Source organism: Cyphellophora attinorum (assembly GCF_001299255.1).
Source record: "Cyphellophora attinorum strain CBS 131958 chromosome Unknown Contig70, whole genome shotgun sequence".
Taxonomy (NCBI): Eukaryota; Fungi; Ascomycota; class Eurotiomycetes; order Chaetothyriales; family Cyphellophoraceae; genus Cyphellophora; species Cyphellophora attinorum.
The window spans coordinates 115-11525 of record NW_017253298.1 but is presented as its reverse complement, the minus strand read 5'-3'; the positions used below and the strand labels follow the sequence as shown (position 1 = coordinate 11525).

General features: G+C 54.9%; 4 protein-coding genes across 4 annotated transcripts; 1 reads left to right on the top strand and 3 right to left on the bottom strand.

Moving 5' to 3' along the window:
• Positions 1–51: 51 nt before the first annotated feature.
• Positions 52–1743, bottom strand: AB675_9417 (Autophagy-related protein 22; the record flags this gene model as incomplete). Its single annotated transcript, XM_018149947.1, has 2 exons — positions 52–1288; positions 1335–1743. Coding segments are annotated over 2 exons (1646 nt in total), but the record flags the coding sequence as incomplete, so codon positions are not given.
• Positions 1744–2128: 385 nt separating this feature from the next.
• AB675_9416 (uncharacterized protein) lies at positions 2129–5023 on the bottom strand (the record flags this gene model as incomplete). The annotated part of the gene is made up of 1 exon (XM_018149946.1): positions 2129–5023. The coding sequence occupies one exon, from the start codon at positions 5021–5023 to the stop codon at positions 2129–2131; it is 2895 nt and encodes a 964-aa protein (XP_017994260.1).
• A 1057-nt stretch (positions 5024–6080) lies between these two features.
• On the top strand, positions 6081–9065 carry AB675_9415 (putative CAAX prenyl protease 2; the record flags this gene model as incomplete). The annotated part of the gene is made up of 4 exons (XM_018149945.1): positions 6081–6135; positions 6561–7452; positions 8055–8292; positions 8319–9065. The coding sequence occupies 4 exons, from the start codon at positions 6081–6083 to the stop codon at positions 9063–9065; spliced, it is 1932 nt and encodes a 643-aa protein (XP_017994261.1).
• Positions 9066–9355: 290 nt separating this feature from the next.
• Positions 9356–10979, bottom strand: AB675_9414 (putative transporter; the record flags this gene model as incomplete). Its single annotated transcript, XM_018149944.1, has 2 exons — positions 9356–10643; positions 10690–10979. The coding sequence occupies 2 exons, from the start codon at positions 10977–10979 to the stop codon at positions 9356–9358; spliced, it is 1578 nt and encodes a 525-aa protein (XP_017994259.1).
• Positions 10980–11411: the final 432 nt, after the last annotated feature.

Below are 11411 nucleotides of genomic sequence, written 5' to 3'. Positions count from 1 at the left end.
ATTCTGTCCGCCTCCCCCTTCCCCCTCCCCTCATCAACCAGCGCCACCAACCCAATCGGCACCCCAATCAACACCAACAAAAACCAAAACGCCGGCCGAATCGTCCCCGTATGATCCACAATCCTCCCTACCACCGCCGGCCCAATCGCACTGCTCCCCTTATCCGTGATCGCGAACAACGCGTAGAACGCCGCTTCTTTCCCCCTCGGAATCAACTGCCCAAAGAAACTCCGACAGTAGCTCGACAACCCGCCCATCGCGATCCCATAGACGATGGACAAGGGGTAGATCTCCCATGCCTGTTGCAGACCCAACCAGCCGAGGCGCTGCACGAAGGGTATGTAGCCTAGGAGGCCGTAGAGGGGCACGCACTCCATGACGCAGAGACAGCAGACGATTGTGCGGGGGGAGCGCAGGCTGTAGCGGCGGGTGATGCGTGGCCAGATCAGCGTTCCCAAGATGCCGGAGCAGGTAGCGGAGATGCTGAGGAGGGCGACGCCTGTCGGGGAGAGCTGGAGTTCGGTGCGCGCGAACATGATGGCGGTGGAGCCGACGGTGGCGATGGCGTCGGACATGAGGAACCAGGCGAGGAGGAAGATGCGGAGTTGGGTGAGGCGCAGGGCGAGGAGGAGGGTGCGGTAGAGAGAGGACCAGGCGAAGAGGGTGTAGGTTAGGACTTTGCGAAGGTTGGCTCGGATGAGGCTTGCCCTCGTTGGTGTGAGAGAGGCGGATGAAGTTGGGGTGAGGTGGGCGGGAAGTGGGGGGCCTGGGCGGTTGCGGAGCCAGAGGTAGGATGGGATGGTGAATATGAGCCACCAGGTTGAGGAAAGGAAGATGGCTAGTCGCAGTGGAATGGTCGGGGAGGTGGATATCTTGTACTTGCTGTTGATGACCAAGATGATGATGCACAGGATTTGGACGAACACTGCTGCGGCGTAGCCTAGTCCAACGCCTCTGGCTGAGACAGCGTTAGAGAATGCAAGGGCGGGGCTTGGTGAGTCCCTGAGTGCCGGCGGAGCGGTATATGGTTCTGCAGGACTTAGGACTGGTCGTGAGGGCGGAAGCTCTAGCAGCAGCTCCTTTTCTTGAGCGCGTACTGTTGGATGATTTGATGCCAGTAGCGGGAGAAAGGCGTTGAGCATGACGAACGAGCAGCCTAGGCTCATGATCGTTACCACTCCCAGTGGTGGTGCGATCAAGTAGATGGATGGCGTTATGAACAGGAAAAGCATGCCAGCCGTCGCTCCCATAACAGCAAAGAAAACCAGAAAGCGCTTTCGATTGCTTCCTGCCACTCATTAGCTTCTGCCAGATCGTGGAGTGCCGAGACCCACCATAATCTGCGACCGAGCTGAAAGACACCAGTGCGAGTGCCTGTATGAGCACTGCCGCCGAGAACGTGTACATTGCTAAGCTCGCCGTCGTGATCTCCGCTCCAAACACATTGATAACGCACTGGTCGTTGGCAGGACCCTCATCTCTCGACGTCAGAGCACGATTGGAAGGCGGCTGCACGCAGGGTGTCTTTCGGTCCGAGAACAGCACTCCATTCTGCCGGGCGAGCGCTTCAAGCGTTACGGGCAGGAACGATCCAGGACCGCATACAGCGTAGGCTTCAGCGGCAATGCCATAGAAATACCATCCGCGCAGTTCCTTGGACGTAGTTGCACTGGTGTCCTCCTTGGGGTATCTTCGCGGTCGTGATTCGTCAGCCCCTTCGAGCCGGTCGTCATCGTCTTCCATCTGTTGTGCTGCAATGCTGCATACTTCGAGAGCTTGTCGACAGCCCGTAAGCACAGGGAAAGGCGAGCAAGAAGCTGTTCGCTTAGCTTAATGTAAGATGAGCCGTTGTCGAAAATCAGAAGCTGGAGGATTCACGGCGCTGTCGGATTTGGCATGGCGGCCTTTCTGGGCCAAGGGCTGATGACCTAATGGTCCGCAACAGCAATGATATTTAGTGTTGCAAGGAGGAGCATCTTGCGAGCGCGCGAAAATCGCTACAGTATCCGATATGCACATTGATCATGTTTATTCACTGTAATACTACATATGAGATTTACAGACAACACAATGAAAGCCATAAATGCGTGATGTGGGTATAAACAAGAAGCAAGAAAACAATAGAGATTCAGAGTCCTCGAGTGGTTCCGATGACCGCAAGAACAATCACAACGACCACAACAATGATGCCGACCACAGCCATCCACCTGTTCAGATTCCGCCACCACCTTGCATTTTGCCAGTGTAGCTCCTCCCCTCCACGGAGCCTCTTCTCTTGTCGAAGCTGAGTCAGTACGCTCATGGCTTCGCGGTCTGTGACGTGACCGTGAATGCTGGCTCTTTGCCAGTGGCCTTTCTCAATGTCGGCAAAGGCATCAGGACGACTTGGGAGAGGCAAAAGAGCACCGACTACCCACGCCGGTGGGAATACGAAGCCGAGTATGAAACACACGGTGTGCCAGCTTCTCTGCGACTTGCCCTCAACCGTGCCTGGCGCATCAAAGAACATATCGCTGGGATTCGAGTACCGCGACCGGCGATTGAAGGGGTGTCCGTAGCCACGAGATGTCGTCGAACCAGTGTTCAGCCGATGATCATGATGTAGATGAGGTGAAATCGAAGGTAATCGCCTAAGACGCTGCGGCGGAACGTAGTATGCCATGCCGGATGGGCCATTTGGATCATTCGCGTTGCCGCCAAACGGCTTTTCGTCGAAGCCTGCCCAATGAAAGCGAGGATCTGCTGGATGTAGAGGCATAGAAAGTGCTCGCATCTGTCGTAGGCTTGCCATACTGGATTTCTGTCTGAGGCTGACGAGACTTCCTCTCGAGGACAGCATAGCTGCAGTGGCGGGGCCTCTGACAGGATGGGATACAAGAGGACCAATTCCTGGCATTGTGTGTGACTTTCGTGCTTCCAGCCTGGGCCGATTCCTTGGGCGCATGATTGCTGGCAGCTTCTCCTTCACAGACTCTCGGATTGAGGCAAAGCTTCGACGGCTTCCCTTTGGCGTATTGACAGAGGTCGTGGTGAGTAATGACTCTGGCCTTGCAGGAGCTTTCTGCTGAGGCTGTGCAGGAGGGGCTACCTGCGTCACATTGACCATGGAGGTAGAAGCCATCAAATACTTGAAGGAGTCCTGGTAGAGCCCGGAGTAATATCGCTTGGCCCATGTAGGGACCACAGCACTTGCGAGGCTGCTTGACGAACTTGGTCTTCGCAAACTTGGCCTTCTTGACGACAAACTGTTCAGACGATGCTCGACGGAACTCTGCATGGAGTTCAGTCTCGACTGCGAACTCGATGGCGAATGTCCGTAGCTCGTTGTACGCATCAGCTGGTTGACACGATACCTATAGCTTTCCCCGGGCAAACCCATGACCTCGTCATCAGCTTCGTCGTGTCGTTCGCTGACTGGAACAATTCTGATCTGGGATGCATTTGCGTCGTCGTCCGATCTGAAGTGACTGGGCGCAATATCGTCTGAGTCGAGTTCCTCGTCAGTGTCCTCCCAAACCGAAGCCGAAGATCGTTTACTGTTGTTTCGAAAACTGCCAGATTGTTCTGATGGCACTGCTGATAAGCGAGACGGCCATCGTGGCGTGACCGTGTCTGCTGTGATAGACGACCGATTGTGGCGTTTGTGCACATTCAGTCCAATAACCTGCGAAGACGCCGGTGCGCGAATGACTGGGTACTGGATTGGAGGCGCTGGACTCGAGGATAACGCTGTCTGGAGATCGCTGTGAGCATCCGCAACCGAGCTCTCTTCGTGACTGTACTCGTAGTCACCGGCCTGTATGGCATTGAGCAGTGAGGCAGCATCAGGGCTCTCCAGAAGGACACTTTTCGTTCGCACGTCTGGTGCAATGGGCGGAGAAGACCTGAACGACTCCTGGCTTTCGGTGGCGTTGTATGCCTCAGGAGGCGAGCTTCGAAAAGTCGGACCTCGGACCACTGTAGCCTCACCAGCTAGCGGCGACACTTCGTCACCATACTCCCTCTTTCGCTTCCGAGAAGCGTCCGAAGACGAAGAGCTTGGCCTCTCAGCTACAGCTGGATCGTAGCCACGGATTGTCCTTGCAGGAGAAGACGTCCCCAGCTTGACAAAATTGGGACTCGAGCTGGGATCATCGAAAGATGTCACCAAATCGTACCCGACTGCTGCCCTTTCCAGGATTTGCCGCCCTGGCGATGATGTGCCCAATTTGACAAAATTTGGTGAAGATATCTCGTCCACGGAAGGCAGCTCCTCCACACTGGAGCTGTGGCCGAAGCGCATGACGTTCGGACTGGACGAGCTACTCTGAGCCAGACCGCTCGGTTCTGATGATTCTTCCACTGAGTCCGATGAGAATTTTGACGCCTGATGGTTTCTGGGACTCGACGTTCCGCCAATGACTCTGAAGTTGGGGCTGGATGTCCCTTCGTCAAGCGCAGCCGATCTGGCTGCAAACGATGACTGCGGCTGAATCTGTCTCAATGTAGATGTATGTTCTGGTAACGATGGCAATAATGCTGTGTCATCTGCTGCCAGGCTCTTGAACTGCTCCCACGCGTATCTTCCAGCGAGTCCTTCGTTGGAGCTGAAGCTCCGAAGCTTCGAGCTAGAGCTCCCTGGACGGCTTCGCGATACGGACAGTGCGGTCGATGGTCTCGAGTCGTCCGATTGCGCCTCATACATGTCCCTCAGTGTCTTGACCGACTTCTTCAGGCGCACCGCTGGCTGGCGAGGGACAGGCGGCGCACTCTGTACTTCGTGCGTGGATCCAAAGCCATTGTCTCTGAGGAGATTGAGAGCTAAATCCCTCTGGCTCCTTTGCCTTCGCATTGTATTCGGGAGGAGGACATGTTGTGGTTTGGTCGGAAAGGGAGACGTGGCGTACACCTGTGGTGGACCTCCATCTGTCTTTCCATTTCGAGGTGTTCTCGATGGCTGTTCGTTCGTCTGCGACTGGGTGCGCTCTTGCAGTGGAGTCCTCGTCGGAGTCTTCAGCACAGTCCGGGGAGGTGAAGACGACATAGTCAATGCATCGTAGTGGATTAAAGATTAGATATGTATATTTACAATGCGCCAAAAGCAATGGTCAAAAGAGTGACAGAGGTCAGTGGAATTGTGCGACGGCGACGAGTCTTCCAAGCTGGTCGATGTTGGCATACGATAAAGGCTATTGTATGTAAGACAGTAATCTGGGTGAAGCCGTCATTGCATGGTGCGGGTACCCGTCGAGATCCGCACACTTATGCAATGCAAGCTGCAGGGTGAGGCGCCGTGCTGAGGTCGTCGAAGTCTCGTCTTTAGCGAACAGTTTTGAGAGTCGTACTTCTGCTGGGTTGAACGTTGTATAGAAGGGAGAGGATGAGGACGTCGCAACTGGCGCAGCTCTTGTCGGAAGCTTACAAGAGCCTTTCGCCTGCAAGCCAGCCGTTTGGTCGCTCGCTGTCATTTCCTTGGACGACGTTGAGCGAGCCACGACAAGGGCCATGATTGCTGGAGCCCAGGGCCGGCGAGTCCATTACATCGGGTGATGTCGAATTCGTCAAATTCGCGTGTTGGTGGAGTTGGAATAATCCCCGATCGAGGCGTTATTCTAGAAGCAAACCAATCGGCGCCGATCAAAACGCGTCCAGAGTGGCATCCCAGACGCGCTAGCATCAGGCGAAGAAAAGGGAGCACGAGGGCCTTTCAGGCCGAGATTGAGGGGCGTCATACTTCAGCGGTGTGCAACTCTCATGACCAAGATCGATGATCATTAACATGATGCTCATCGTCGCTCTCATGCCGTTTGCAACGCCGACATTTACCTACCTGAGGACGAAGAATGTTCGTCGATGTTCTGACAGCGCTGAAGCCAGGGCTCTGGGAGCAAATTCCAGGGCCACCGTGAAATTGATGGCCCCATCGACTTGCTGTCAATTTTGCAGGGAAGCCCTCCAATGCGAAAGCTTGGCACATCTACTTTGAACAACCGAACCCTCACAATAATCTTGATTCTTTCGGACATCAAACTACTCATCATCTTCCTTTTTCGCCAGCCTGGTCACCTTCCGGATCAATGTAGACTATTGATGCTGCACCCATGGCCCCTGCAGACATCTATCACCGCTTGCGGAACATGTATCTCGGAGTTGATGGTGAGTGGAAGATTCATTGGCCAGGGATTGTTCCTCCTTGTTTGAGCATAGCCTCATACCTCGAATCCGCCCTGATCTCTCCACCGTTCATCGTCCATCAAGCATGTGAACCCTCAGACTGACGTCGTTGATTGTAGACAGCGACAAGCCAGTCATAGGTACATTCACTGCAGTTCTGCTGTCGGTAGGTCGCCCATCCGGCCTCAGCGGCTGGCCTCTGTTCTCACCATGATGCCCGTTCCCAAGGGCCATATTATATGCCATGAAAGACCATATGTCAGCCAGCATCGTGCCCGCGACGCGTCTTCTCTCGTCTCAAAGCAGCCAAAATGTTCTGCAACCTCCCAATCCCAACACGACACGTTCACGCCTGTAACATTTTAGCCTGGATCTCTTTCCTTGGCATCTGCATCGCTGACTACCAGACCTCCACCAGGCGCTCTTCACGTCCCTCTACGTGCTACCATTCTACACATCCAAGACGACCCGCCCGTCGCCAACCCTTAACCGGGATGCCCCTTCGGTCATCCGAGCTCGCATTCAGACGGTGACGCTAGCTTGCGTTGTCTCCACCGCTGCAGCTCTCTACCTCCTCCTAGCAGTCGCCAAAACCAACCCACTCCAGGCCCTACACACCCTAGGCTGGTGGCCGATCCGACCTCTCGACGTCCTGCGGCCGTTCCTGCTTACAGCCCTGCTCTTCCTCGGCCCGCTCTTCGAGCTCGTCTTCGTGGACCACCTCCCCACCAAAAGCGACCTCACTTCAACCCTGTCCTCCTGGCAAGGCTACCGAAACTACATCGCCGGGCCCATCACCGAAGAGATCCTCTTCCGCAGCGTCCTCATCGCAATCAACCTCCTGGCACGCGTGTCTCTCTCTCACATCGTCTTCCTGACCCCATTGTATTTCGGAATAGCGCACGTCCACCACTTCTACGAATTCACGCTCACCCATCCGGATACGCCGCTTGTGCCGGCGCTGCTGCGGAGCGTGTTTCAGTTCACGTACACGACGCTGTTCGGGTGGTTTGCTGCGTTCGTGTATGTCCGGACGGGGAATCTGTACGCATGTATCATTATCCACGCGTTCTGTAACTCGATGGGTCTGCCAAGGTTCTGGGGAAGGTTGAGACGCGTGGAGGAGTATGCCCCGGCGCCGGTGGCGATTAGGGGCAAGGATGATGAGGATCGGGTTACGGCGAGTGGCAGGGGTAAGGAGCTGGGCGTTGCATGGACGGTCGGGTATTATGTGTTGCTGGTAGTCGGGTTAGCGGCGTTCTACAAGCAATTGTGGCCGTTGACGGTGTCGGAGGGAGCGTTGGTGAAATTTGCTCATGAGAAATAAGATGAAGCGAGTATGATGTCCTCAATGGCTAAAATCGAGATCTCTTCTCACAGCACACCAAATGCTGTGTTTTCATGTGGCTGCCCCTGCTGTCTGGAGCACGGACCATTAATCGCTGCAAAGTAGGCTTACAAAAACGTCAAGCATACCGCACACTGCCCAGACGCTTAGCATAACCTGTAGAGGAGCCCAAAGGGCCAAAAACACACCTTTCGAATGAGTCGTGTCTAGCTCTTATGTCCGCAACCAGCACCGAAGCCGACCGAAGTCTTCTTAACTTGAAAGCCAGATACAAATATATTTCCGCCAAGCTCCGCTCAGTATCATCAAACAATTCACGCTCTCTGCAGTGTATCACTATCAAGTTGCAACAGAAGCATTCATTCAGTGAGCCGTTGAATGCAATGCGCCGTCCTTCTCTCCAGATCCCAAAAGCTACACAACGATATCCTCCGAGGACAGTAACATCATCGCGCCCCTCCCCATTCCGCTCCCTCACGACCAGACCCAAGACCTCACCACGACCACAATTCCCCGTAATCCCCTCCTGCCCAGCACCAACCTGCCAATGCAGTTCCACACCGCCTGATCTCGACATCGACCACAAGTCCATCATCACAAACAACATCCCCGTCTACGATTCTCATATCCTGATCGCTACCGGCCGAGACGACTGGCCCAGCCGAATCGAGGATGCCGCAACTTCGAACTCGGAGGATTACAGGGGTTTACATTGGCCGGGGCTAGTGAGAGATGTCAAGGAAGCATTCGGACGGAAAGGTATATTCCATGACGACACTCGCAACACGCTCGTAACAGCCTCGAGCTTACCACCCAGAGGAAGGAGGGAGATCTGGCACTTCCCGAGCTGCAGGCTTACCGCCTACCCGACTCAGCACGCAGCAGTCGCAGCACCATCAGCAACGCCGACCAGACGGACCCCGACCTCCTTGACCTCCTCACGCATCTCTCAACAAGCACCGCCCCATCAGCTTCAACCCACCCGCCATCAATAGCGTCGTTCCCCATCACAAGCCCAATAATCCTAATCTGCACCCACAACTCACGCGACAGCCGCTGCGGCATCCTCGGCCCCTTACTCGTCGACACCTTCCGAGAAGTCGCTACAGAACTCTGGCGCGAGCGCAACCCTTCCGCGCCTTTTGGTCCGCGGCCAGGTTTCGGATTCCCTAATGTTGGTCTCTACCTAGACAGCGCTAAAATCCCAATTGTAGCGGGGATAAGTCACGTCGGCGGGCACAAGTGGGCGGGGAACGTGGTCATCTATATGCCTCCTTCTAGGGCACTTGCGCCGAATGTGACGGCGCCGTCAGGAGACATCGCCACCACCGCCACCGACAATGACAGCAGAGAAACGTACAACCCAGATCACGGTAGCCACCCGCTGGCAGGCCACGCGATCTGGTACGGTCGTGTTGAGCCCCGACACGTGGAAGGGATTCTGCGGGAGACGGTGGTGGGTGGACGGGTGATCCGCGACCTGGCCCGAGGCGTTGTGGACTTCAATAGCACCGGTGGCAATGGCGATAGTACAATTGGAAGGGCCAGGATGGTGTATATCTAATCCGTCACAAGCCCGGGTTTTGTGGCTGGTCAAGAGATGGAAATACCCCACGGCAAAGAGATGATGTACAGACAAGAAAATAAAATTAAAATACATTCTGCAACTGCAATCCACCTCCCACACTGCCACTGCTGCAGAACAACTCCTGTACTCCACTCCTTTCCCTATGGGGAGCGCCGCAGGCGCTCCCTTTGGAGTGCTCGCTTCGCTCGCCTGAGGTGGTGGTGAGTCGGTGGCCGCTTCGCGGCCACCTCCTCCCCACCACCTCCCCCACCCACCGTCCCCAAGAATCAGATCCTGTAGCGGAAGTGCTTGTTCTCGACATCTGTCTTGTCCTCGAAGCCTTCGGCCAGCTCTTCCACAACTTCTCCATGCAATCCCTTCCTATCACGACGCTTGTTTTCGAGCCAGACAAGCGCGATGTATGCAATAGCAAACACGATTAGGGCCACATAGGCACCTAACAAACCTTTAATGGCTGTTGGGTATCGTGGCGCCTCTTCGCCCAGAAACATGTGTGGGCTTGCGATGTTGCCAGCACAGTAGACGACGAAGAACATGCCCAGGACGAAGGAGCGCTTCGAGTGTCCCGCAACGTTGATGCCTGGAAGCGACCAGACGAGAATTATAGGCGATCCAAGCACGTTCTGCATCCATGCCATTGCTGTCAAGGCATAACGGTGACGAATGTCGATTGTCAGAATGCCAATCAGTCCTGCCATACCTGGGAGCGAGCTGAGGATGATGCTGATCCCTAGCCAGCCACGTAGAGTGGAAAGGTAGCCGAAGATGATGCAGCCAATGATCTCAAATGCACCACCTGGTGTCTGTATCAGGCTTGCTTGCAGAGCATTGAAGCCGAAACCTTTGATCAGAGCAGAGGCGAAATTGACCACGCCTCCGTTGAGTACACCGACCGCTGCGCCCATGAGCCAGATCAGCCAGACCCGAGGATCAGTTGCTGCCTCACGGACCTGATACCAACGCATTTCTTTATGCTTCAAGCCGACCTTATTCTTGCTGATGCGCCACACTGCAACGATCTTCTCATAGTCTGACAGCATCTTTGCGTTGTGAGGACCATCGGGCAGGTACAAGCTAATGACAACGCCCCATACGATCGTCATGCAGCCAACGATCAGATAGATCAGCTTCCAATTGGGAATGATCAATCCTTCCGCATGGCCAGCGCCATATGCCAACAAGGCACCCAGGATGCTGCTGAAGCCATTGCAAGCAAGCCAGAACGAGCTTCGCAGACTCTGTTCCGAAGAGGTCCAGAACATCGAAGTCAGCAAGATGAAGGCAGGACTGACGACGGCCTCCAACGCTCCAAGCCAGAAGCGAACGGCGAAGAACGACCCAAAATCGAAGACGGCGGCTTGAAGCATGCATACAGAGCCCCAGACGAAAAGCATGCCCCCAATTAGTCGCCCCGTTGGGTATCTCTGCAGGATCAAAGTCCACGGGTATGCCGCAAGAAGCCATCCGAAATTCAGCGCGGACGCTACCCACGAATAGTCGTCTCCAGACATGTTCGTGTCGGCTTGCAAGCCGTATGCGTTGGAATAATTGAGGCTGCCAGGCATTAGCTTGGCATCACCTTTGGTCGGAATTCACATACGTCTGCTTGTCCAGGAAGCTGATCATGTAAGTACCACACATGAGTGGAAGCAGTATGAAGTCCAGCTTGCGTCGGACACGAACAGCATCACGCTCAAGCTGTGCCTCGTCGTACTGCTGTGACTTGGCGAAGAGTTCTTTGCCCAGCTCATCCGGATCTTGGACTTGTCCCTTGAGTCTTGCGAGCCATCCTCTTCGGTGGTTTACCTGTCCAAGTGAAGTCTCGGATGTGTCCACGTCACTAGAGATAAGTGGTGAGACTCTGGTCTGGGACTTCTCGACGTCGGCCATTGTACAGTATTTGCCCTGGAGTAGGTCGATTCTGAGGGCAATTGATAGATTTGGAAGAACCTCGAGACGTCTGAGCAGTACCTTTCCAGATCTTTATCGAGCTTCATAGACGGGATGCAGTTCCGCATCCTGCCCATAGTGTTGTCCGTCTGTTATCAGGATATCAGTGAGCTGTGGAGCATGTTAATCAGCTACTGCACCTAGCAGGACAACTCCGCTTCACAGCACTTCGCATAGTGCCCACTCTACTCGCCTTAAGTCGTCGATAACCGCAGGCGACTATTAATGACTTGCGCCTGTCACGCACCATTTCGCCCCACTCACCTGGTAGGGAGGCGGGAGATGCCCTGAGCTGTACCACATGGTATTAAACCCCCCAAGATACTGTGACCACTGCATACCACCTCCCGCATTCCAACCCTCCCTTCCCTA